Below are 27449 nucleotides of genomic sequence, written 5' to 3'. Positions count from 1 at the left end.
AACCCAGTCTCTCTAGGATCCCTATACTATCAAGTAGATCCATGCTGGTAGGGTACTGGTTATTGTAAGCACATCATAACCTGTGCCTGTTCTCAGACATGATACTCAGCCACCTTTATCCAAACCTTTTGTGTGCAAATGCTGTCGTCTTTCATTTTTTGTGGGCTGGAAAGAAATCACTTGAATCTTATTGACACTATTTCAGTTTAAACAGCATATTACCATAAATATATGTTGTTCCGTTTGACCTACATTTAGAGTATTGTAGATGATGGCTGGCCGTGTTTGAGAGAGGCTCACCAGAAGATGAGCAGCGTGTGTGTGTGACAGCGATGTGTGTGTGTCTGTGTCTCCGTCCCGGCCAGGCTCTGAACCAGGAGCAGTGGAGCGACGGCGAGCCCACCGAGTCGGAGAAGGACTTCTGGGACCTGGCAGCCATGGAGGCCTACAGCCACCTGACAGAGTGGAAGTCCCTGCAATACTGCTCCATCATCAATGTGGACGACAGCCCGGAGCCCGACCTGGACAAGATGTGGGCCGAGCCTTTCTACCAGGTACTGTCGGGATAGGACCGGGTCAGGGAACCCAATCCACTGGAAGGGGTGTGGCTTTAGGCCCAGGCTTAGATTTGACCAGATGGAAGTGTTTAAACCTTACGTGTCCAAGAAGGACATGGTAGGCTTTGGCTGCTCAATAAATGGTAAATGGACTGCATTTATATAGCGCTGTTCTAACCAGTGGCCACTCAAAGTGCTTTATAATCACTGCCTGACATTCACCCGTTCACACACAGGCGACATTCAGCTCGTCGGGAGCAGTTAAGCTCTTTGCACAGTTGCGTATTGCCCGCCTGTACGCAATTTCCCGTACGTGAGTTCACGCCCACTATCGCGCTGCAAGCATATATAGTTGCGGATCTGAGACACGTCAGTACGTGCAGTCTTCGCCTGAACAGAGCATTCTCACCTGTGCTTAAATAATAGTTGATGGGCCAGTAATTATAGATTCTATAGCCAGTATGATCACCAGACACATACCACCTGTGCTTAGACAACTTTTTTGTAATCGTTGAAAAAAAATAGAGTAGAGAAAAATCGGACATTGCAAACATTGCAAATCAGCCGTGTTCATGTGACTGTCCATGTATAGTGTCACATCGGATCTGATATCATCGGATCCGTATCATACAGACTCCTGTAGAGGCGCACTTGCTCAGCAACTCTTCCTTCGAAATCACCCATTCTTGCTCTCTGTGGTTTTTCCGGTCTGTCTGTCCGCTCGTACACCAAGTGACAAAAATCGTGCGGATCCAAGCCATCAGACGCGCCTTAAAAAGGGCGGTGCGACAGCCCATGCGCGGGGCACGTGACCGTCACGTGACCGCAATTTTGCCTGATGCGCGGCTCGCGCATTCTCTCATGCGCGACTGTGCAGCGCGCTTTATGGTCAGGTGTCTTGCTCGGGGACATCCCGACACTCCCGACGCTAGGAGGAGCGAGGAATCGCAACTTGCAACCTTCCAGTTACAAGTCAACCCGCTCTACCTCCTGAGCCACTGCCGCCCCAATAGTCCCTTACTGCTAGCGTTTATTATCATAAGATTCATACCCATCTTTTAGAACCCAGTTTAAGTTTAGTTAAAGTTAGTTAGTAAGTTAGTTAGTTTTAGTTTAAGTAGGACCGGTAACATCATAGGAGTGTGTGTGTGTGTGTGTGTGTGTGTGTGTGTGTGTGTGTGTGTGTGTGTGTGTGTGTGTGTGTGTGTGTGTGTGTGTGTGTGTGTGTGTGTGTGTGTGTGTGTGTGTGTGTGTGTGTGTGTGTCCAGGAGGTGTACCTGGGCCACATGGTGCGCAGCATGCTGAAGCAGCTGCAGCAGGGCCAGCAGGACCAGGCGCTGCTCAGCTTCGTGGACCGGGCCATGCGTGTGGAGGAGCGCCAGCAGCTGCTGGAGAGCCACCACAGCCAGGAGCTCAGCCTGCTGTACGTGCTGCAGGACGACTACGACCGCGCCAAGTACTACGCCCACTACGCCATGGAGCTCTTCATGCAGGTACCGGAGGGAGCAGGCAGACGGGACTCATCCAACCTGATCCTGGTCGTTGGATGAAAAAAAAAAAAAATTCTTATGTCAAAAAAATCACATCGCCACAATTTGTAGTGAATAGGAAACAGCAATTTCAATCCCCCTGTGTTTCGTTAGCTTAGTTTCATTTTGTTCAAAGCAGTTGTAAAACATCTGCAAAGTGTGTTTAGCCAAAGGAGAGGAAATCACTGGTGTTCCCTTTGGTCTGGGCTCTGCTCCCCAGAACTACTCCAGCGTGGACACCCTCCTGGGCCAGAGTCGTCTCACCATCCTGCAGTCAGTGCAGCCGCTCACCGAGATCCAGGACTTCCTGCAGTTCATCAGAGGAGATGGTGTGTAGTCCACCACTGACCCACACGTTTAACCCACAACTAACCCACACCACACATTTAGATCATAACTAACCCACACCACACATTTAGATCATAACTAACCCACACCACACATTTAGAACACAACTAATCCACACCACACATTTAACCCACAGACTATTGAAGAATATTAGACACTTCACTGATGACTCTGGTGGAACCTGGTTCCTATTGTAATGTTTAATCTTGTGTGTTTGTTAGTGTCCGTTTCCTCTCTGAAGCGGCTGATCAGATCCTGGACCGATCGTTACCCTGACACCAGAGTAGATCCAATGAACGTTTGGGATGATGTCATCACGTCCAGGTAAGAAGGGCCTGTTCAATTGTTTTGGTGGCCCTGCCCATCAAAAGGACTGTAAAGGTGTCTTGTTCTGAGAAGATCATTTTCATGTGTTGGGTAATTGAATGGAAAGGTAAAAGGATTTTCCAAATAAATAATTGGAACACACACACACAATCACATTTCAGTTTTTGATGTTATTGCACTCTGTCCGGGGTTAAGATGTTTCTTCCTGGACAAAATCTGTGAGAAGCTGGGCAGCCAGGGGGACAGCATGGAGGTGGACGGCCCTGGGGCCTCCGTGGACATCCTGGTCAACAACTGCAAGTTCGACATGAGGTTGCGCATGGCAGACAGTGCGTGGAAACAGGTGACTGGAGGGCTGCAGCTGCTGTGGTTTTCCTGTTTGCCCCTCCCTTTCTTTGGAGATGTGCTTGTGTTCACGGATTACCCAGGCTTTAAGTAACCCTTCAGTATTTCTCCATCCAAGAACATCAAATTGGACATGATTAGATCAATAAGCACAGAGCAAAGTTATTTCCAGCAGATATTTCCTTCTGTGCATTGACCAGCCTCCTGACAGTAAACTCCCTTCACATCACTCTTGCAGAGTAACTTCCCGGTGGCCACCAAGCTGCTGAAGGAGCTCCACAGGGAGGCCAAGACGCAAAGGGGCTGGTTCCTGCAGTGGGTGCATTGCTTCAGCCGCTTCAGCCACAAACGCAGCCTGGCGCAGAGTCCCGTGGAGCAGATCACTACCATGCTGAAGAGCATACCGCTGCTGGGTAGGCCTACACACAATCCGAAGCCCTAACAATGGAGAGGTGACATGTTGATCAAGGATTTGGGAGATCAGGAAGTAGAGCAGGTCAACAGGCAACTGAACAGGGTTGCTAGTTTAAATCTTCAGCTTCTGCTGGCCAACTGTCATTATGGCTTGTGGCTGTCAAAGTGGCTTGTGGGTGGCTAAGTAGCTTGTTGGTGGCTATTGGGTGTCAAGTTGGCTTGTGGGTGCCAAGGTGGCTTGTGGGTGCCAAGGTGGCTTGTGGGTGCCAAGGCGGGTTGTGGGTGCCAACGCGGCTTGTGGCCATCATGATGGCTTGTGGTCGTCATGGTGGCTTGTGGTCGTCCTAAAATATAAAACCAATGTGTTGACAATGTTTGACGTCCACATCTCCACAGAGGAGCTGGAGTCAGACTGCACCTCGGCTGCGGCCCACATCTTCCGTAACCAGAAGATCCTACAGGGCACCTCGTACAGCCTCCTGGCCTCGGCAGTAGGCAGCAGCCCCTCCGTCCTGGAGGCTGTGGAGACCAGCAAGGCTGAGAAGGTGTTGAGGCTCGCTGGGTCCTCCGCATCCACCAGCCAGCCTAAGGTCAGGGACGATGGGTTCAAAGTATCTAATATCTGCTTTCCCTTTTTGTGTTGAATATTTCTTAATCTTTTAAGAGAGTGGAATGGACGCAAGCAAACAGAATGAGTTGTGGCAGAAAAAAAAGACATTGGAAGTTTTAAAAGCAGGTTTTAAAAATAAATAAATTAAAAAGGTGTTTTCATCAGTGGTGCCCTCACTACGGCTTGATGGGAAATGGCTGCCTGTTTAAATGTGCTGGTGTCCAGGCGGTGGAGGCGGGGCTGCAGCTGAGGGCGCTGCACCTCCTGCTGGGAGCCTGCGGGAAGGCAGACGAGGAGCTGCAGTCGTTCAGCAGCGGCTGTGTGGAGAGCGACGGCGTTGCCCGCACCTACATGACCCTGGCCAACTTCTGTGACCAGCTGCTACGGGACGAGGAGCGCAGCGGCGTCGGTGGGCCGGCCACACAACACACCACCAAAGCTCATGCCACATCACACACACACACACACACACATACACACACACACACACACACACACACACACACACACACACACACACACACACACACACACACACACACACACACACACACACACACACACACACACACACACACACACACACACACACACACACACACACACACACGGAATTTGTCAATTGTATTATGTTTTTTTTTAATGGAATCAAACCCTAATACACCTTATTTTAGATGAAAGGGGATTGAGTGGGTGACATGGTAGTGCTATGGATTGATCCTGGTCCAAATGTTAAATGCACCGGCGTAGGATGCAATGTAAGTGTGTGTGTGTGTGTGTGTGGAGACAGTGAGTGAGTTCCCCGAGCTGTGTTCACTGCCCCTGCACGTGGTGGAGAGCACCCTGAAGGCCCTGAAGCTAAACAGCGAGGACGCCCGTCTCCGCTTCCCCCGCCTGCTGCAGATCATCGAGCTGTACCCCTCCGAGACCCTGGACCTCATGACCAAAGAGGTTTCACAATAAGAGCGCAATGTTCACAACCAACCAGCTCTATCAAATCAACACAATCACGTCTAAATATTGGACAATGCGAATATGATCTTATTTACAACAGTAGAGTTTGTATCATCATATCTTGAGTTGACATGAAGGTTTCTGTGAGTAGATGGCAACGGTACCGTGCTGGATGCTGATTGGCTGGATGAGTCAGATGGTGGCCCTACTGGACAAGCAGGAGGCGGTGGCGGTGCAGCATTCGATTGGCCAGATCGCAGAGAGCTACCCTCAGGCCCTGGTGTACGCCCTCATGGCGAGCAGAGAGAGCTACCACTTCCAGGACTCTGCCACGGGACACAGGCAGCAGGAGTTTGTTAACAAGTAGGATTCACCACTACAGTGTGACCCCATCACTACAACACCACTACAGTGTGACCCCATCACTACAACACCACTACAGTGTGACCCCATCACTACAACACCACTACAGTGTGACCCCATCACTACAACACCACTACAGTGTGACCCCATCACTACAACACCACTGCACTCTGACCCATCACTACAACACCACTACAGTGTGACCCCCATCACTACAACACCACTACAGTGTGACCCCATCACTACAACACCACTACAGTGTGACCCCATCACTACAACACCACTACAGTGTGACCCCATCACTACAACACCACTACAGTGTGACCCCATCACTACAACACCACTACAGTGTGACCCCATCACTACAACACCACTGCACTCTGACCCATCACTACAACACCACTACAGTGTGACCCCCATCACTACAACACCACTGCACTCTGACCCATCACTACAGCACCACTACGTTTTTAAAGGGGCATTATTGTTCTATGTTTCTACTTTCTAATGCTTTGTGTTTGTCTGTGTGCCTGTGTGCAGACTCACCAGTCTTCTGGATAAGGGAGGAGCTGTACAAAACTTTGTAGACTCTCTTCAGCAGCTCACAAACCCTGAAATGCTATTCAAGGTAATATGGTATATGATATGGTCCGTTGAGTCTCTTAACAACACAGATGAGTCTCCGGATCAGCCTCCCCTGAGCTACGTCTGTCCATCTGTCCCCAGGATTGGTGGGAAGATGTAAAGAATGAGCTGGACAAGCCTGGCTTTGACAAGGACAAGATGGCCCGCTTGTACAACGAAATGCATGCATCACTCGGCAACGCCAGAGCTGAAGGATGTGGAAGTTTCCGGAAGAAATTCAGCCAGGTCTGTTTGTTTGGTGGATAGCTTGGGGACGTTCACTTTCAAATTGTTGTTCTCCTGGTCCAATGTGTATGAGCTTCAACAACAATAGAATGACGTTGTGTTTGCAGGGAAGGAAACTGGACACATCGACAAAATATTGATCAAAACTACTATTTAGTATTCAATTTAATTTCCAATTCAAAACCAAGGAACTGGAAAGGGTGCATTCATATTTGGTTTTAGAGCATCAATTGTAAATTATGCAAATATGTGTTGCAAAATTTCAGAAGTTCTATAAAGAGGTGGAGAAGATGCTGGGGCCCCAGGGGACCAAGCTGTTTGAGAGCAGGAAGGACAAAAAGCTGAGGAATCAGGTGGAGGCCCTGGTGGGGTCCATGCGGGGCTTCCAGAAGGAGCCAGGCAACCTGAAGGAGTATTCCCCCTGGCTCAGCGGCTACAAGGCAGACCCCTTCCGCAACCAGCTGGAGGTCCCCGGTCAGTAGAACACCATCTCCTTCACCACTGTCCTACACCATGTCTTACACCATCTGACCTACACCATCTGACCTACCACGGTCCTACATCATGTCCTACCACTGTCCTACACCATGACTTACACCATCTGACTTACCACGGTCCTACCACTGTCCTACACCATGTCCTACACCATCCTACATCATGTCCTACCACTGTCCTACACTAACCCTACCACTGTCCTACACCATGTCCTACACCATCCTACATCATGTCCTACCACTGTCCTACACTAACCCTACCACTGTCCTACACTAACCCTACCACTGTCCTACACCAGGTCCTACCACTGTCCTACACCATGTCCTACCACTGTCCTACACCATGTCCTACCACTGTCCTACACCAGGTCCTACACCATGTCCTACACCATCCTACACCATGTCCTACCACTGTCCTACACCAGGTCCTACACCATGTCCTACCACTGTCCTACACTAACCCTACCACTGTCCTACACCAGGTCCTACCACTGTCCTACACCATGTCCTACCACTGTCCTACACCAGGTCCTACACCATGTCCTACACCATCCTACACCATGTCCTACCACTGTCCTACACCAGGTCCTACACCATGTCCTACCACTGTCCTACACTATGTCCTACACTAACCCTACCACTGTCCTACACCATGTCCTACCACTGTCCTACACTAACCCTACCACTGTCCTACACCATCCTACATCATGTCCTACCACTGTCCTACACCATGTCCTACCACTGTCCTACACCATGTCCTACCATGTCCTACACCATGTCCTACCACTGTCCTACACCAGGTCCTACACCATGTCCTACACCATGTCCTACACCATCCTACACTATGTCCTACCACTGTCCTACACTATGTCCTACCACTGTCCTACCACTGTCCTACACCATGTCCTACACTATGTCCTACCACTGTCCTACCATAGTCCTACCCCGGTTCCACATCGTGTTTCTTCACCACTCTGGTCTCCACAGGACAATACGACGGGCGGTCCAAACCCCTTCCCGAGTACCACGCCAAGATCACCGGTTTTGATGAAAGGGTAGGTTCCCCTTTTTCATCACGTCTTCGCGCGCCCATCACGCAAGATCTCTGTCCTTCCCGACAGCACGTGCCCTTTGACCTCTTGCGACCTTCCCTCCGCAGGTGAAGGTCATGTCGTCCATCCGGCGTCCCAAGCGGCTGATCGTCCGGGGCGACGACGAGCGCGACCACCCCTTCCTGGTGAAGGGCGGCGAGGACCTGCGGCAGGACCAGCGCATCGAGCAGCTGTTTGGTGTCATGAACATCCTGCTGGCCAACCACGCCCCCTGCACCTTGCGCAGCCTGCAGCTCCGCACCTACCAGGTCATCCCCATCACCAGCAGGTACCGGGGTCTCTGGCTCTCTGACGCTCTGTCTGTCTCGCTCGGTCTTTCTGTCTGTTTGTCTCTGTCTCTCTGTCTCTTCCTTTCTCTTGTCTGTCTGTCTCTCTGGCTCTGTCGCTCTCGCTCTCTCTGTCTCTCACTCTTGCCTGTCTCTCTCCGTCTCTCTCTGTCCCTCTCGCTCTCTCTGTATTTCACTTACTCACTCACGTGCTGCCCGCGGCCGCTCTAAGTGAGTGGATGTAGTAGATGTTATGTAAAGCCTGGTTTCATGCTCCGCCCATGTGCCCTGGCAGGATCGGTCTCATCGAGTGGATGGAGAACACGTGCACGCTGAAGGAGCTGGTGGCCCGCAGCAGGACTCCGGCGGAGAGCAGCGTGGACATGAGGTCAGCAGCCCTTCTGCTCCCGGAGAGACCGTATCACCCGCCAGCCCCATTGTTCCATTCGTCAGCTCACAGCAGCTCATGTATCTCTGGTTTAACCTGACGAGTGACTGAGTCAAGGAATTGGTCATCTATAGTGTCATACATGACTGACTAGTCTGTTGAACAGTCAAATTAATTGACAGTGTAGGTGATACAAATGTTGTTTTAGCACCACTACAATGTCTGTCTGTCAGTTGTATGATAGTGTTCTTTCAACCACTGTGTCTTTTTAGCATGAATGTACATTCACACTGTGTGCTTGTAGCATGCTCATCTTAAGAAGGTGCACACAAAATATAGACTCACCAGACCCTGCCGCCCTATGCCCACCTCCCTATCTTTGTCTCAGCTTTTGTGTTATCATACTTGCATTGAACCCTCCAATCATTGTGTTTCTCCTCAGGCCTTTTGAAGTTTATGATGGTTGGATATCCAGCTTTGCTGCTGGAAAGGAAGGTGCACTAAAATATCCAGAGGTATACAAGTAAGTGGGATCTTTTACATACTACCATGACCGACCTACTAAACATGAAATGTCAAAGGGCATTCCTCATAAACCAAAACACTTTTGGTTTGTTTCTGTCGTTCATCCAGAAAGGCTAAGCGTGCCGACGCTGTCAACAACTTCATGAAAGTGACCCAGCTTGTCCCAGAGGATCTGCTCAGGTAAACACTCACTCTCTCTCACCCCACTCTCTCTACGTTCCTACTCGTTCACCCCTCTCACCCCCCTTTCTCTACCGTTCCTACTCTTTCACCCCTCTCACGCACCTCTCTCTACCTCTCTCCCTCTTTCACTCCTCTCACGTACCTCTCTTTTAACCCGCTCACTCTGTCTCCCTCTCTCTGTCTCCGTCCAGGAGGGCGTTTGTGAGGATGAGCACCAGCCCTGAGGCCTTCCTCTCGCTGCGCTCACACTTTGTCAGCTCCCACGCGCTGCTGTGCATCAGCCACTGGATTCTGGGCATCGGCGACCGCCACCTGTCCAACTTCATGGTCAACACGGAGACCGGCGGCATGGTCGGCATCGACTTCGGCCACGCCTTCGGTTCGGCCACGCAGGTTCGCCAGCGCCGCCTCTCATTGGCTGCCGTCCCCCCCGTGTCCATGTCGTCATTAACATTGCTGTTGAGGGGGCCTCTTTCTGACCAACTGACCGCTAGACTGTCAATGCAGGATAACAATATTCATACACTGTAGACAATAGTGTGTAGTTTATGTACGATTTGAGTTTGAGAGCAGATGTTTTACGGTGCTGGTTTTGTGACAGTTCCTGGTGGTGCCCGAGCTCATGCCGTTCCGGCTGACCCGGCAGTTTGTGAGCCTGATGGAGCCGCTGAAGGAGGCGGGTCTGATCCAGAGCGTCATGGTCCACTCCCTCAGGGCCTTCCGCTCACAGCCTGAGCTGCTGCTCAACACCATGGACGTGTTCGTCAAGGAGCCCTCACTGGACTGGAAGGTGAGGGCACTGATCCAGGAGTTGGCCGCCGCCTCCACCTAACGACCGTTATCTGAACTGCCTATCCCCAACCGACGTGAACTGCCTATCCCCTAATGACATCCCCTAATGACATCCTAAAAGCAGAGGGATTGATGTTATGGCTAATTACAGTACTAACCGCTCAGCAGTTCCCATGTTTTTCCAATGCTGTATCAATACTCACAATGTTAATAAAATAAGTTAGGCAAGGGTAGTGTTATGGATCTGGTCAGCCTGTATGTAGAGTGCTAGTATTTTTCATTGCCTTGGTTTTCGTAGTTGTGTATTGGCAAGAATCCACATTGCGATACCCAACGGTGACACTCTCTGAATCCACAGAACTTTGAGCTGAAGCAGCTGAAGAAAGGCGGGACTTGGACTTTAACCGTCAACACCAAAGAGATCAACTGGTACCCACTGCAGAAGGTGGACTTCGCCCGCAGAAAGCTAGAGGGGGCCAATCCTGCCATCATCACCAGGTACAGCATCCAGCTCACCGACACAGGTAGCAGAGCTCTGATTGGCCCCGCTCACTGACACAGGTAGCAGAGCTCTGATTGGCCCCGCTCACTGACACAGGTAGCAGAGCTCTGATTGGCCCCGCTCACCGACACAGGTAGCAGAGCTCTGATTGGCCCCGCTCACTGACACAGGTAGCAGAGCTCTGATTGGCCCCGCTCACTGACACAGGTAGCAGAGCTCTGATTGGCCCCGCTCACTGACACAGGTAGCAGAGCTCTGATTGGCCCCGCTCACTGACACAGGTAGCAGAGCTCTGATTGGCCCCGCTCACTGACACAGGTAGCAGAGCTCTGATTGGCCTCACCCATACCTGTGCTGTGTTTGCCTCTGGTCAGTGAGGAGCTGAGGCTGGGCTTGGAGAAGGACCCCGCCTTCCCAGGGATGCAGCGGGTGGTGCTGGGCACGGAGGAGCACAACGTGCGCGCCCGCCTCCCAGCCCAGGGCCTGACGGTGGAGCAGCAGGTGGCCTGTCTCCTGGACCAGGCCACGGACCCCAACCTGCTGGGCCGCGTCTGGGGGGGCTGGGAGCCCTGGGTCTGAAGGAATAATACATCCTTGGCAAGATGATGTTGGCATCATCAGCGGCCGTCAAAACCACTTTGATAACTTTAAGTTGTTGTGCCCTTGTGTGGTTCTTATGACACTTATGTTTAGACCTAGACAGTCTGTTTGGTTAGAAGTAGTCAAGCTATGGTATGTTTCATTATTTGTGTCCTGTTGACAATTTTGTAATAAAAGTCTGCTGTGTAAGAATCATAAATTGCTTCTCATTACTGACCCCTTTGGCCGGTCGGTGAACTGCAGCTTGTAGGAGCTCAGGCATTGAGAGCTCCGTGGTTTTGACAATACCCATCATAAACTATTGTTAGTGATAATCATAAATACACCATGAAGACAGGTGAGCTATAAACAATGGGATGGGGGTGAGAGAATTTAATGCACTTACAGTCAGGCATGCAAACTGGTTTGGGGTGGAAAAGGTGAGAATGATGTGTGAGCCAAGGAAGACACAGACCCAAGGGTTCCAGGGTTATACTCCGGGGAGTTAAAAAAAAAAATTATATATAAAAAAATTATATTTAAAAAAAATTATTTAAAAATAATTATTTAAAAAATTGACCTGCGCGCGAATGTTTTTTTCTTTGGACCTTTGGAAAAAAAAAGATGCGCACGCAGGTCCAAAAAAAAAGATGCGCGCAGGTCAATTTTTTTTAATTAATTTATTTTTATATATTCTTTTTTTTTATATATATATAATTCTTTTTTTTTATATTCATTTTTTTTTAGAATTATTATTTTTTAACTCCCTGAGTTTATTATTTTATTTTATTATTATTTCGCGTCCTCCTTGGTCTGTTGTTGTTCTGGGATGCACTATCTTTATTTGCACTCAGTGGCCCATCCTTGTCGGAGGCCTTCTGTACCTGTGAGGTAGAATGGAGGGAGTCCGATTTTTCTGTCTCTCATTCACTCCTGTCTCTCACTCAAACATACGCGCACACACAGCTCCAAGTTGTCTCTATACCAGTGGGTCTCAAACGGTGGTACGCGTACCACTGGTGGTACCACTCTCCGCGTACCACTCTAGTGGATACGCGGATGATGAACGATGATGATGAACGATTTTTTTTTTTTAAGTTGAAGCAGAGCTGGGTTCACCGTGTGACACACGCTTTTGCCTGCTTACACACACGCCACACATCCAACAACAATAACAATCCTGATCGCCCCCCCCCCCCCCCCCCCCCCCACCTCAAAAATCCCGATCGCATTGTTGACGGTTCATTTATTACATAAATGAACTGAACAATGAAACAATAAATTATTTACAATGCTCCGAATGAGCACATGTGTGATGGCCGTGCAGTCGCAGCCGCTTTTTTCACGGCTGTTTGGGTGACTTGTGTGAATCGTGTAGATCCGATGAGGTTTTTTTTTGGGGGGGGGGGGGGTCTGGGAGGGTCTAAGGGTCTGATTATAATTTCATCAACAGTAATTCTGTATTGCATCAACGGTAGATGCAATACAGAATTACTGTTGATGAAATTATAATCAGACCCTCAGACGCGGCGCCAAACTCCAGGGTCAGACTATGTGAAAATCCTTGCAGCGCGAGATACAGGTGCGCGCGCCCTGCCGAAACAACTGGCTTCGCGCGTGCGCAGCGTTCTGATTTACTGTTTTCTCATAGACTGTATCTATGCATTTACTTATTTGGTAGATGATCTACCAATCACGGGGGGGGGGGGGCATTATCGATAATAGAAAATGCGGATCATTTTCTTTCTCGTGTGTCTCGTTTTTCGCCCGTGCCTAAAACCGCCACTGCTTTTAATGCTAAAGCCCAGTTCAGACCAAAGATTCGCGACGCAACTGCTTGCAACTCGCGACTCCTTGCGACGAGACAGGCTGAGACGTTCTAAAAACGGGGCAGTTCACACTGCTGCACCGGGCGGCGATTATTTTTATTTTGGTTGAGAGTAGGCTAGAGTTGCTGTGTTTCGCCATTCTCCACTACTTCTGCATTGTAGTAATTCGCTGGAGCTTAGTTTGTTTAGATCCCGCTAGTTGCATTGTATTCTTTCGTAGTGGCGACTTCTCGACTGCAAGGGAAGCTCGGCTTCACCTAAAATTTCGAAAATTAAATGGTCAGATATATACTGTTGTTAACATTTCATTGATTAAAAATGTGTTAGAACACGTCCATCTCGAAGACGAGTCCGTTCAGAATCAGCTGCTTATCGCAGGTCGACTGACTCGATTTCCTTCTCATACACTTAGGCCTACGTGTTTAATTTGCGTGTGTTTAGACAGATGGGCGCGCACACACACGCGCACCAAGCATCACCCGCATTCATTCATTCTATTAAATAGCCTACTCACTCGCGGTAAAACTATGTTTTTTCCCACGATCAAATACTCATCAATCCTAAAAGTAATGGGCTTGTACACGATGTCTGGGTCAAGAACATATATGTTCTTGACACACACACACACACACACACACACACACACACACACACACACACACACACACACACACACACCTCTCCATTGGCAATCCGATTGCACATTGGAATCGGGAGTACTACACTTTCCCTGATCTTTTCGGCTGCTGAGGCCTGATTCTGGCTGGTAGCTGGTAAAGGATTGTCCTTACAGAGGAGCTGGGCCACACTTTGGGTAGATACGATGGAGGCCACTCTCTGTGTGTGTATTGTGCTCTGGCAGTGTTCCAACAGGGCATGCAGCCCTCTGGAACCATAATTTATCTCTTTAACGCAGAGAGTGCATTTAGCACATCCCTTTTTTTCAATTTTTAAAAAAAAGTCTGATAATTTGAAATTGCGTTGACTGCCTTGACCTCAATTGCAGTTTCAACTTTTAGCCAAGGCCACTTCCAACTGGTTTTACATCCTTTATCCACTTGTTGCACAGTAAGTGCCGCACTCTCATCAAATTCTCTCATTCTGCAAATGAAGAGTTGAATATTTTAGCCATACTGTAGCATAACGCGACCAGACTGAAACCGGGACGTCTGATCACCCTAGACTTTCTGTATCATAACGGAGAGCAAAGTAGTTCACTCAGCCCCCTTTCCTCAATATGCCCTGCGCCACCTTCAGCAATCTATTTGACTCAATTAAAATGTATTAAATTATTTTAGTATCCTTAAAAAGCAGTGCCGCCTGTTGATAAAATAAGCCCACTCCAGTGTTTCCCACACATAGGCCAATATTGAACAACGAGCGCCACAAATGGATTCCGCTTTTCTTATTTATTTTTACTTGAACGCGATTTTTAAATTTAACTCCGCCAGCCCGTAATCGCGCCCCCGTAATGCTGCCAGTCCGACGTGTTCCCATTCCGACAGTCCTGTGCGCGTATGCAAATTAGCCATGTGCGCCAAACAGAAGAAGGGCCCTATCTTGCGCCCGGCGCAATTGACTTTCTACACCGACGCATGTGTCATTGCTAGTTTGCACCCGGCGCAAAGCTGATTTTCCCCCGCAGCAACCAGGCACCACTACACTTGCATGTTAAATATTATGATGTCAAAGATTATTCATACGTGTGAAACTGCATAGAAATAGCGTGTGGATTGTGGAAACATTTTTTTCCCTGCATGAATGAACATGAATTAAGTATAGTAGGCTATGCCATCCGTTAAAATAATAATAATAATAATAACAATATATTCGAGCAAAGTATATTCCAGGCTTCCAAAACAAAATCTAGTTTTAGGGTAAATGATTGGGTAAGTTATTTGGGAAAGAACAGCTGATACAGCGGTAAGTTGTACTTTTAAATCAATGCATCTGCAAACACCGTACAGCAAACACATATGTTCTTGACCCAGACATCGTGTACAAGCCCATTACTTTTAGGATTGATGAGTATTTGATCGTGAGAAAAAACATAGTTTTACCGCGAGTGAGTATTTAATAGAATGAATGAATGCGGGTGATGCTTGGTGCGCGTGTGTGCGCGCCCATCTGTCTAAACACACGCAAATTAAACACGTAAGTGTATGAGAAGGAAATCGAGTCAGTCGACCTGCGATAAGCAGCTGATTCTGAACGGACTCTTCTCTCTTCGAGATGGACGTGTTCTAACGCATTTTTAATCAATGAAATGTTAACACAACAGTATATATCTGACCATTTAATTTTCGAAATTTTAGGTGAAGCCGAGCTTCCCTTGCAGTAGAGAAGTCGCCACTACGAAAGAATGCAATGTATCCAACTAGCGGGATCTAAACAAACTAAGCTCCACCGAATTACTACAATGCAGAAGTAGTGGAGAATGGCGAAACACAGCAACTCTAGCCTACTCTCAACCAAAATAAAAATAATCGCCGCCCGGTGCAGCAGTGTGAACTGCCCCGTTTTTAGAAAGTCTCAGCCCGTCTCGTCGCAAGGAGTCGCGAGTTGCAAGCAGTTGCGTCGCGAAATCTTTGGTCTGAACTGGGCTTTAGCATTATAAGCAGTGGCGGTTTTAGGCACGGGCGAAAAACGAGACACACGAGAAAGAAAATGATCCGCATTTTCTATTATCGATAATACCCCCCCGTGAGATCTACCAAATAAGTAAATGCATAGATACAGTCTATGAGAAAACAGTAAATCAGAACGCTGCGCACGCGAAGCCAGTTGTTTCGGCAGGGCGCGCGCACCAGTATCTCGCGCTGCAAGGATTTTCACATAGTCTGACCCTGGAGTTTGGCGCCGCGTCTGAGGGTCTGATTATAATTTCATCAACAGTAATTCTGTATTGCATCTACCGTTGATGCAATACAGAATTACTGTTGATGAAATTATAATCAGACCCTCAGACCCTCCCAGACCCCCCCCCCCAAAAAAAAAAAAAAAAACTCATCGGATCTACACGATTCACACAAGTCACCCAAACTGCGGTGAAAAAAGCGGCAGCCGCCGAAAAGCGCGCTGTTTGCATCCCTGTGTGGTGTAACTTTGGTGATTTGGATACACTGTGACCCCAAACACACTCATGTGTCTTGGGGTGATTGGGTGATTGGCAGGCGAGCCTATAAAAGGCCGCTGCGCCCTGTGACGCATCACGTACAAGGAACACGGATGAAGGGCTAGACCCGAAACGTTTCCCCTTGTTTTTGTGTCCTGTAATTGTTGTTTCGGCTTCTAAAATACTTTTGGAACTTCTCAGCCCTAGTGTGCGATCTCCCCATTCTTCACTTGATAAACACTTCAAACATTAGTTTGCCAGCTGCTGGTCAGAGATGACTGGGCATCAAAATAATTAACATGAAAAAATTCAGTGTTAAATTTCACATGACATATCATTCACAGCTGCTAGTCAGTGATCAAAGTGAATTTCAAATTCAACAATATGGCCAAATATTCAGGTATAACTTGAAAAAACATTCTGCAGTTACACTTATGCTAGAACAATTATCCCTGCTCAGATGCATGTAAAATACAATATAAGACAATAAAATGTGTGATAAACACTTAAAACATTAGTTTACCAGCTGCTGGTCAGAGATGACTATGGGCATCAAGAGAATTAACATGAAAAAGTTCAGTGTTAAATTTCACATGACATGTCATTCACAGCTGCTAGTCAGTGATCAAAGTGTGAATTTCAAATTCAACAATATGGCCAAATATTCAGGGATAACTTGAAAAACATAGCAATAACTACATAACTTACAAATGGGTGTAACACACATTTTACAAACTTTTGAGTTATTAACCAGCAATTAGTCTGAGAACACAACACAAAACAATTATGTGAACGTGTCAAATTTCACAGCTGCTAATCAGAGCTGACTCCAAGAGGGAAAACCTGTTTCTTTATTTCACTTTTCTTTTTGCAACGTTTAGACAAGACAAAGCTTTTTCTTTAGAGATCGCACACAGTTAGAGCATTTTGGGCCATTATCCAGGAACACGTGTTTCAAAGGTGTACTTAAGGTCCTCCGAATAGGAAATATTGAGTGCATAAAGGAGGCCGAGAAGGTAGGCCATGGGAGTATCCGGAAGGTCCTTTACTACTATGGATTCCTCTAAGATGAGTGCGATGTTTTGGATCTTGGGGGATGAGGCTTCAGCCACACAGGACATACAGAATTCCCACAGTGACTCCCTTGGCAGCCACGTCATCTGGATCAGTTTCCTGTTTGAGGACATTAAGAAATATGATTTTCAATTCAAACTCACATCACATACTACGTCTTGTAGGGAGCCAGGCATCTCAAATTGGATTGTCATATCCAATATGAAGTTGTCTGTCATTTTAGCTTTGTTGTTGAAGGACCATTCCGGTGTATACTGATCCATATCCCCGTCATTCAAGCCTATCTGGTGCTGTCCATGGGAAAAATGAGAAAATTTGTAAAGCTGACTTAATGTGGTATTCAATAACACACAAGTTTAAGCAAGCACTCCGATTGGTCAATTCCCATTCTAGAGTGTGTTTAAATGCCTGGTGAAAGAACGGACAAAAATAATGTGCCTAATTACAGAAAGTATCGCTACGCTAACTAGCCGAAACTACTTTCTAGAGCCTAGTTTCCATAACAACGTTCAACTGTTACATTGTTTCACTTACGCAGTAGGAACGAGGCGCTTTTACTATAGGAACTATTTTCTGATGGAGATGAACTCGGGCAGAAAGCTTGAATTTGAGGGCAAATTAACCCACAATATGAAAACATTTTACAATATTGTTGATAATGAAGATGGTTTGTGTTATTGATTTGCAATCTTACACTCGGTGTTCTTGAATGTCATTATTGGTACTTGAAGCACAGGACTTCGGAACTCGGCGCAAGCACCTCGTTCCTACGGCTGTGCTTTGTGTACCAATGACAATCAAGAATGCCATCTTGTGTAAGATTGCTTAAAAGAACCGATCACAGGTGGCCAGAGTAGGAAATGTGACATCCACTATCCCTCAGCACAAGTGCTTCCCAGGGCCAGAGCCGTATATAGAGAGAGTTCCGCCAACTCTGTTTAGAACGTTCAGGACAATTCTGTCGTGGATTGGTTCAAAGGTAGTCACGTGTTTTGTGTAGGCCATCTTACAGACCAAACATTAATCAATCATCATTACCATGCTATCAAGGCAAGTGCGACAACTTACAAGAGACTATATATCTGTAATATCATTACTTTTCGAAAGAAAATGTCGTGTTGTGTAGCCTATGGTTGCTCTCTAAGGCCCAGACGTGGTAAACGTCTGCATCATTTCCCTCAGGACCCTACTAGGAGGAAATTGTGGGAGCAGAGGGTCAGAAGGATGAACTGGAAGCCGAATAATTTTTCCTTGTTGTGTGAGGTAAGAACATTTCTATCATGGACTTTGTAAAGAAAACACATTTGGAAAATATTATTGTACCCCATCAATTCATGGCATGCTTCGAAAAAAGTACTAACCAAAGTGAATTTGATTTGAACTTAGCCTAGTAGTGTTAAGCTACACGATGCTCGCTAGCTCTTTGCGCCTTTTTTATGCTAATGCTAGCACTGAACTCTGGGACAAACAACCTGCATCTGCCGTCTGTATTTTTCCACCAGGCTCTTTTATGCATAAGTATGCACTGGTTAGATGCCATTCTGTGAAAATCTATGCAATTTTTAGAATAATGACAACTATTAATACTACATCATTGCAAGGCTAGCCTACTTGACGTGCTATCTTTCTGCACTGCCGCATTTTACCCTGCATTCTTTCAAAACACCGGCTGCATTGTCTTTGTTTATGTTCATGCATGTCAGAAAGATTGTGATTAACTTTGCACGGAAATCATGTGGATATATTGCAAACAAATGCCCTTTTGCAGCATTGCTTGGTCAGCTATTTCTCGAGTTACAGATAATACATGGTCAGTTCATGTTTATTGGAGAGATTTATGTTACTCTTGTCTAGAGTCTAGTGCAAACAGCATGGTGCCAAAGCGCTTATGTAATCCATGCAATAACTATGCATTGGTTAGATGCATAATTGACCTAATTTCTTAGGTCAAGTTTCAAGGTGTGAGTTAAAATTTAATGAGGTCGCTCCGGTGCTACTTGCAGGAGGACGAGCAGATATGAAGCGGTCGATAGTAGATTATTTTAAGAAGAAAAATGTCTCGGAGGAGGAAACAAATGAGGCTGTTGTTGGTGCTGGAGAAGGGTTAGCAGAGGAAGCAAAAATAATCTCAGATTCTTATTCTGAAGAGGACAGTGACAGGTTGGTGAAAGAGGCGGGGGGCAGTGGGGAGAAAAAAAATAAATTATTGTTTTCAACAAAAATGGCTGGCGCAGTTCCCGTGGTTGCGTTATGAGGGACAAACCATGGTGTGTGTACTGCAGGACATGTGGCCTGTCCGTTGCAGGCAAAACACATTTTGTAAATGGGTCTACACAATTCAAAGTTCAGTCATTAAAATTACACAATGAAAGCCAAAAGCACAAGACGTGCAGGGACCGCTGCATCACATGAAGCTCCCAGTCTCTCCCCACCTCATTTAATCGGATAGATGAGACCAATCGCTCGGCGGAGAATGAACAAATGATCATCAAGTTTAACACCGCCTACAACATTGCTAAAGAGGAACTCCCGTTCACAAAATGATGAAGAATAACGGACTGAACGTCAACCCCACATATTCCAACGACACTGCGTGTGCACAATTTGTGGGAGTTATAGCAGACACACTCAAGGGAAAGACCGCTGACAAAGTCGCATCCGCCCCCTACCTCTCGTTCATGCTTGACGGTTCCACTGACAAATCCACCAAAGAGTGCGAGATTATATATGCCCGTATCGTTGAAGATGGAAAACCAATATTCTTATTGGCCATATTGTGGTTGAACATGGCCATGCAGAAGGTAAGGAGTGTGTCTCATATAGCCAAATGATAATAACTATATGGAAAAATGCTCTATAGGTTAATTATAATTTCCGTTAGAATTAAATTATTATTTAATGCCATCATGCCCAGGTATAAATATATATATATATAAATAAATATGGTGCTACCTAATTTGTTTGGGTGCTACTAAATGAAAAGCTAGGTGGCACCAGTGCTACCTGTCAAAAAGTTAGTCTGGAGCCCTGTAGGTGATGTAGGCATAATTGTCTGTCTTCTCGAGACGTTCAACGTGATATATTTGTAAAAGAGTTTATATTTTAGCAAAGTATGAGAAACCTTTTAACATTCACAAACAGTTTATGATGATAATGAGCGATTTGTTGCAACATCCCATCTTCGTTCCATTGGCAGACGTTGTACAGTGAGCTGACTTGGGTCTACAAGATGGCACCCATGATTTCAGTTGGCAGAACTCTCTCTATATACGGCTCTGCCCAGGGCTATGTGATGCACCCGCTGCAGAGCAGCAATCACACCTCCATCATCAAATTTGCTGCTGCAATGGGTTGGTGCACCTGATCAGCAGAAACAACAATCAAATGGGCCTATACCTAAAAAGAAGCCCTATGAATTATAAGCCATTTAAAATTCACTTTGAGGTTTTCTAACATTAAGTCGAGTTCCTAGCCTCCCTATGGTCCCCCAGTAGCTAAAAATTGCGTTAGGTGTAAACCGAGAAGTAGCTATCTTGCGCCGTCTTTGAAAAAAGGATCGCTTAAACGCTTCGATTTGGCTTCCAGCCCCATATGACGTCATATGGGGCCATGTTACCTCCCCTTTCTCTGCTTGGCCTGCCCAGAGAATTTGGCCCGCCAATGAGACAATGAGCTAGGACCGTGCGAGCGCCACATGTGTGTGTGTGAATACACACTGTAACGCAAGTGTTCTTTGTTATTTGGATAACCGTTCCGCTGTTGGTGTAAAGGCCCATTCACACTTTTGTCTGGTCCTGGAGGTCGTCCGTCAGTGGGTCCGTCGCCTCTGAGCTTACGAATCCGGAGTGCTCCAGACAAACCGGAGCACTACCACCGGAGATCGAGGCGGCAGTAGAGGCAGAAGTCCCAACCACGAGAGTAGTAGGCCTATAATAACTGATATGTATATATATTTTGTATTTAACGTTTTATACTTATATTATACTATATACTTGACCTTATAGTTTTATTGTACACCTGCTTTGGCAATGCAAATGTATATTTTTTATGCCAATAAAACTTTTTTGAATTTAAATTTTGAGCAGAAAATCTGCAGGTTGGTGAGGGGTGCCACATGCCACCTCCACGTACACTTTGTGCCGGATGACACAGAGCATAATCATCTCCTCTACAGATACCATGTTTGCGATTGTCGATGCCGGTCATTTTATACACGACAGTCACTGCCCTCTAGAGGTTGTTTTGCGTAACATCCATAACACTGAAACCGGACGGAGGTATGAAGGGTAGTCCCGGAGACAACGTTTAGTACGGACGGACAAATTTCGTCCGGATCCGGAGGTATGAGGCGGCTTTCATGGCGCATAACATGCAACACAATAACGCAAGCTTGCATGTAGCTCCCATTTGGTGAAAAGACTACACTGCGTCGGGTTGGTTGAGAAGCAATTCCTTCTCAACCAACCCGACGCAGACAACCCCGGGCAACAATCCCCTTCTCCTCCATTTCATTTCTCCGTTGAGTCTGTAGCCTACTTAATATTGACGTGGAAGTGGAAGAACCAGAGGCGTCTGAGAACCCGTCGCAGTCGTTTGAGATTCATAATATCATACGGAGGCGCAAACAGCTTTTGACCATGATAATATATATTATATAGATATCTAAATATAATATGATATTATTTAGATATAGAGCTCCAGGACTCCCGCCGGAGCACCCGGAGTGTTCAGTGTTCCACTGTAAACACTAGCGCATGGTACCGTGGCTGCAAGCTGCTCAGGGCCACACCCCCACCCTCCACCTTGACCCGCCTCTAAAAACGGCACGTTTGTGGAGAGCTCATTGTGGGACTGGCTCCTAGTGGCTGTAACTCTGCCACTCTTAAACGTCTTCAAGTACTGTATTAGGGGCCCACTAACACCTTTATTAAAGCATCCATATAATAGCATGCCATGGGACCTTTAAACAAATAACATTTCCTAGCATTCAGCTAATATCTCCTCATGATCCAATAGCTATGCGACCCCTGAGGGTGTAAAAAAACTCTGGTCTTCTCAGCAGCACGTAGGCTGATAACTATGAAAACTATGTAAACTACACTACCGTAATTTCCCGCATATAGGCCGCATCGTGGACAAACCGCAAGCATTTAATTTATGTATTAAAAAAACAATTGTGTGCATGAGAACGGTGAGAGCACATCAAACGCGCGTAGCAGCTCGGACCCGTCTTTCTTTACTGTCTCAGAGTGTGTGTCGCTGTTAAACACCTGACAATGAGCTAGTTTACAATGATAAGACCGCCATATGAATCTGGAAAAAATTAATAAAGACAGGATTTGGTCTCCTATATTTCCTATGCAGGATAACTCATGTGTGTTTCCATTGAAAACAAGAACATTCAAAGTGATCCTAAACTTTAAACCTACTCTACGTTCTGTTGGGCAAAAGCATCAACCAAGAAATTTAAACAAATAATACAAACTGAACTTCCACCATCATGCATAGCGCACATTTAAACAGATAAAAGAGCAAAGAGGAGCCAGCTCAATAAAAGCATCTTCCCTCATGGTATAATCTATCTATCTATAATCTATGGTATAATTCACCCCTGTGAGATGCGTGCCAGCTCACCAGCATAACCTGCAATGTCCACAAAACCAAGGAAATGGTTCCAACCCAATGTAGAAGAGTATATCACCCTTGTAGTTATGTGGCCCAGAACATTTGACTCGGACTGTAAGAAAAATAATAGCTTGTAGCCTGTAGAGGCCTAGACCTAATCACTAGTATCAAAAGAATGACCTGACAGGTGGTGAGTGATATGGCTGTGATCTAGCCCCCTAATTCTAGCCAAAGCAGGTAGCCTCGGTCTAACATCTGCCGACAACAACCTGTATATCAAAGCAGCATCTTCCTCATGGTATAATCTGAAACCCCTGTCAAATGTGCTAGAGGGACTTCACAACCCATAAGCTTTTATATAAGACAGGCAATTAACTTCCCTTCCCTCTCTCAAGCAGTCCGAGGGCGAAACAGAAATAAACTTTCAGATTTTCTAGTATTTTCAATTACAGTATCTTCATTTTACAATTGTATCTCTATGCTTGTAAAATTTTTATTAATGACCATTAATACTTACAAGACACTGCTTGAAAAGTAGATTAGGATCTTCACGCAGGAACACAGGAAGTCCTTTCATGGCTGCTTCCTTGCTGTGTCTGACGATGTTGGTGGTCTCAAAGAAAAAAAGAAAAAACAGAAAGATAGCTCTAATAATAGCAAGACTAATTGTAATTCAACAGATTGAATTTCATCTGGGCAAAAGTATTGTTTGGTACTGTACTGTGTGTGCACACACCTCATCATCAAGCTTTCTCAGTATCTCCTTCAGATCCTTGCCAAACTCTGTTTTTCGGGCGCGGTACAAACTCAGCAGTAGGGGCGCATATTTTTCTACAGCAGCTCTGAATGTTCCGAGTAGATCTTTGTTTGTAATACAGAAAAACTTCTCACAAATCTGTAAAATGCAGGAAAAAACATATGTACAGAGGAATAGTAAGTAAATTGGGAGAATTTGTAACCTGTCAAAAATTGTCTATAGCCATTATCATTTTTAAAAGCATTTACAGCCTCTCCAGGTTGTAGTGGGTGCCTGCTTGCGTGAATGAACGTGCGTGCACGTGTGTCCGTGCGTGTGTGTCGTCGCTTATTCGCTTCAAATACTTTTTCTTTTCAAAACTTGGGAATTAATACGGCGCGGTAAATAAAGTATTTAAAGCGAATAAGGGACGCTGTTTTTGTTGTTTATTTGGTTTTGAACGAATAGTTTTGGACGCATGCATCGGCTTTGAGTTTGTTACTTTGAAATCACACACACACACACACACACACACACACACACACACACACACACACACACACACACACACACACACACACACACACACACACACACACACCTGCCCGAGTGATGCCGCAGCGCGTTGACTAGTCCGTTCTGAGGCGTCCATAGGCTTTATGGTTTGTGTGTTTGAAAGCCGTGACACTCCTTTACCAGTTGGCCTGAAATACTCGACTTGATTCGGAGGACTCACCTGCCTCAGCCATTTTTCATATCAAAGCAGTGAAGGCGGGGGGAGGGGGAAGAAAGAGGATAGCAGATTAGCCAGCAGGGCGCGCACAGCGCACAGACTTGTGCGGAGGTGAACTTACAGTGAGCCGTTTGACGGGAGAACAAAAATAAATAGGCGGTCGACTGACCGCGGCACTAGTCTCAATGTGCTACGACCAACAACTCTGGTGGTCTGATCACGTGCTAAGTGCATGATGCCTGTAGTGCTAAGAAACTAAGAAACTGTGTCAATTTCCAATGGATAGTGTAGCCCAGGGGTCCAAACTTTTCACCTACCATAATCTAAGATCCGAATCATCAAGCTGGGGCTAATATTCAGATCTTAGCTCCGCCGCCGGGGGGCTTCGCGGTCGGGGTTCCGCCGCCGGCCATAGGCCCGGTCAGGAATCTAGCTAAGATCTGCTAAGAGCTGAATGGCCCGGTGGTTGGGGACCGCTGGTGTAGCCTATCTATGGGCAATTAATTAATTAAATGCATGAAAAGGCCATGCTGTATGGATAACGCGAACACATTGGGTACCTACATCTAATAGAAAAGTATTCATCGAACCGCAGGCCTTGACTAGGCTAGTCTACATAAAAAAGACGTGTGCAACTAGCCTAGCTAAACACCGAATTGTGTTCTCATTTAGGAATGAGGAGTTGACGTCACGGCACAGTAAGCCGTGTAAGCCCCCCCCTTTCCGCCATGTTGGTAGGTACGCCCCTCCGAGTGCAGCTGAGCTTTGCGTTATTGTTGACACGGTAGCTGCTAGCAGAGGAGGTTGTTAAAATTCTTTACTGTTTTAACAATGCCTGGAAGCAACTGCTGCGTTAAAAACTGCTCCAATGCCTCACACGATCGCCGAGGAAACCGTAAGAACAGTGGGCTACAGTTTTTTAGGTTCCCTAAATGGAGAACGCACTTAGGAGAGCAAGTATCCGACATCACGAGGAGACATCGGATTTCTTGGGTGGCTGCAATCAGAAGAAAGGACCTTACTTTCGATAACATTCCCCAGTCGATAAGAGTGTGTTCTCTGCATTTTCACTCAGGTACGTTCTCTAAAAATGTCTTTAAATTTGTTTATGTTGTCGTCTCTTAAAGCCACGAAGTGTACCTTATGTTGGTGCGAACCCTGAAGTGCATCTGAAGTTGTTTTCTAGCAGCTAGCTAGCTACCTAACAAACTGTTGCTTCTTAGAAAATGCTCGATGGCCCAACCATTAATGTTGTTTTAAACAAAACTAGTTGAGATTCAGTTCATGACATTAGTGTTTCCCATGATTGTTTTGAGCTTAACTAACACATTTTCTGTAAAAGCTTAAAGCATTGATTACATTGCATTAAAGCATTGATTGAAGCATTGATTGTGCATTGCATTAAAGCATTGATTGTAATTAAAACATTGATTACATTGAGTTTTCATAATCTAATTATTCTGTTCTAGGTAAACCATCATATGAGATGGTGGAGAACCACCCTGACTGGACACCATCTTTGCGGTTAGGCCACTGTGATGTCAAGCCAACAGATGGAGCGAGATATCAGCGGCATGTAATGCGCAGCAGGACCCAGCGCCAGGAGCAAGTGCCACCGCTGGCAGAGCATCAGGAGCAGCAGCCTCCATCCCCGACAGAGGAGCAGCGGCCTCCATCCCCGACAGAGGAGCAGCGGCCGCCATCCCCGACAGAGGAGCAGCGGCCGCCATCCCCGACAGAGGAGCAGCGGCCGCCATCCCCGACAGAGGAGCAGCGGCCTCCATCCCCGACAGAGGAGCAGCGGCCGCCATCCCCAGCACAGGAGCAGCGGCCGCCATCCCCGACAGAGGAGCAGCCATCCCCAGCACAGGACCTGGAATGTGGACTCTGCACATCTAGAGGAGATGTAATCAACAGTCTTTTGGAGGAAAACAGAAAGCTGAAGGAGGAGCTTGATGAGTACCGGATGAATGAGAACTTTCTGAGTGGTGATGATAACATAGTGAAGTATTACACAGGACTTGCAAGCTATGTTATGTTTCAGACACTTCTATGCAGTCTCACCCCATATCTGCCTCAAGGTAGGATGAAGAAACTCTCACCCTTCCAGCTTGTCCTGTTGACTCTAATGCGCCTCAGACTAGACCTGCCAGTAAAGCACATCAGCCATCTGTTTCGGGTACACAGGATAACAGTCAGTGATGCCTTTCACCATACCCTTGGAGTGATGTATGCACGGCTGTGTCCATTAGTGCACTGGCCAAGCAGAGACTGTTTATTGACGAGTATGCCACACCAGTTTGTGGAATCGTTCGGGAAAAATGTAGCCGCCATTGTGGATTGTTTCGAGGTGTTTATTGAAAAACCCTCAAATGTACTGGCAAGGGCACAGACTTTCTCTCAGTATAAACATGCATACACCATGAAGTACCTAATTACACCCTTACACCTAAAGGGTGTAATTTCTTTCATATCCCAAGGGTGGGGTGGGCGCACTAGTGACAAACGTATAACAGAGCAAAGTGGTTTCCTCAACAAACTGTTGCCAGGTGACATTGTGCTGGCAGATAGGGGCTTTAATATCAGGGAAAGTGTGGGTATGATGTGTGCTGAAGTTAAGGTACAGCTGGATGCGAAAGATGTGGAGGAGACTAGGGCCATAGCACATCTCAGGATTCATGTTGAGAGGGTGATTGGTGTTGTGCGCAACAAATTTAAATTCTTACACTCCACTGTACCTGTGAACATGCTCATCAAATGTGAGGGTGAAAACCTAATGCCGTTGGATAAGATTGTCACTGTTTGCTGTGCCTTAACAAATGTGTAAAAGTGTTGTTTGAGTGCCTCCTTACTGTTTCGTGTTGAAATAAATTCTTGAAACAACATGATATGGCGTAACATTATTTATTGAGAACTGTTAGAATAGAAATAGAACTATAAATTGAATGTGAATATGTGCAGGGGGGGAAAAAAATGCAGTCAAAGAGGCTTAAAAATAATAATACGAAAAACAATAGGGACCTTGCAGGTTCTGCTCGGTCCCTAATAAATAGAAATTGACAGTGCAACATTTCAAAAGGTTGAAACAGTAAACAGTGCAAAAGAACAATGTGCATTTAAAAATAAACATTTAAAAATAGCAAAGAAATCAAAAAAAAATGTGCATGGATGTACAATTC

General features: G+C 46.4%; 1 protein-coding gene across 1 annotated transcript in view; it reads left to right on the top strand.

The window, feature by feature from the left end:
- The window catches only part of prkdc (protein kinase, DNA-activated, catalytic subunit), a 44655-nt gene extending 33287 nt beyond the window's left edge, over positions 1-11368 (top strand). Inside the window, exons 65-86 of the mRNA XM_084475589.1 lie at positions 366-554; positions 1826-2050; positions 2307-2415; positions 2656-2758; positions 2957-3104; positions 3345-3519; positions 3917-4110; positions 4356-4539; positions 4921-5081; positions 5236-5447; positions 5988-6075; positions 6174-6317; positions 6584-6791; positions 7799-7866; positions 7971-8191; positions 8485-8577; positions 9020-9100; positions 9211-9282; positions 9477-9678; positions 9887-10075; positions 10436-10575; positions 10954-11368. Of these exons, the coding sequence (XP_084331715.1) occupies positions 366-554; positions 1826-2050; positions 2307-2415; positions 2656-2758; positions 2957-3104; positions 3345-3519; positions 3917-4110; positions 4356-4539; positions 4921-5081; positions 5236-5447; positions 5988-6075; positions 6174-6317; positions 6584-6791; positions 7799-7866; positions 7971-8191; positions 8485-8577; positions 9020-9100; positions 9211-9282; positions 9477-9678; positions 9887-10075; positions 10436-10575; positions 10954-11158 (3411 nt within the window). The 3' untranslated portion in view covers positions 11159-11368. The remainder of the gene's footprint in view (positions 1-365; positions 555-1825; positions 2051-2306; positions 2416-2655; positions 2759-2956; positions 3105-3344; positions 3520-3916; positions 4111-4355; positions 4540-4920; positions 5082-5235; positions 5448-5987; positions 6076-6173; positions 6318-6583; positions 6792-7798; positions 7867-7970; positions 8192-8484; positions 8578-9019; positions 9101-9210; positions 9283-9476; positions 9679-9886; positions 10076-10435; positions 10576-10953) is intronic.
- Positions 11369-27449: the final 16081 nt, after the last annotated feature.

Source organism: Micromesistius poutassou, assembly GCF_964030765.1.
Source record: "Micromesistius poutassou genome assembly, chromosome: 11".
Classification (NCBI taxonomy): Eukaryota; Metazoa; Chordata; class Actinopteri; order Gadiformes; family Gadidae; genus Micromesistius; species Micromesistius poutassou.
Note: the sequence above shows the minus strand (reverse complement) of the source record. Positions and strands in the feature narration are given on the sequence as shown.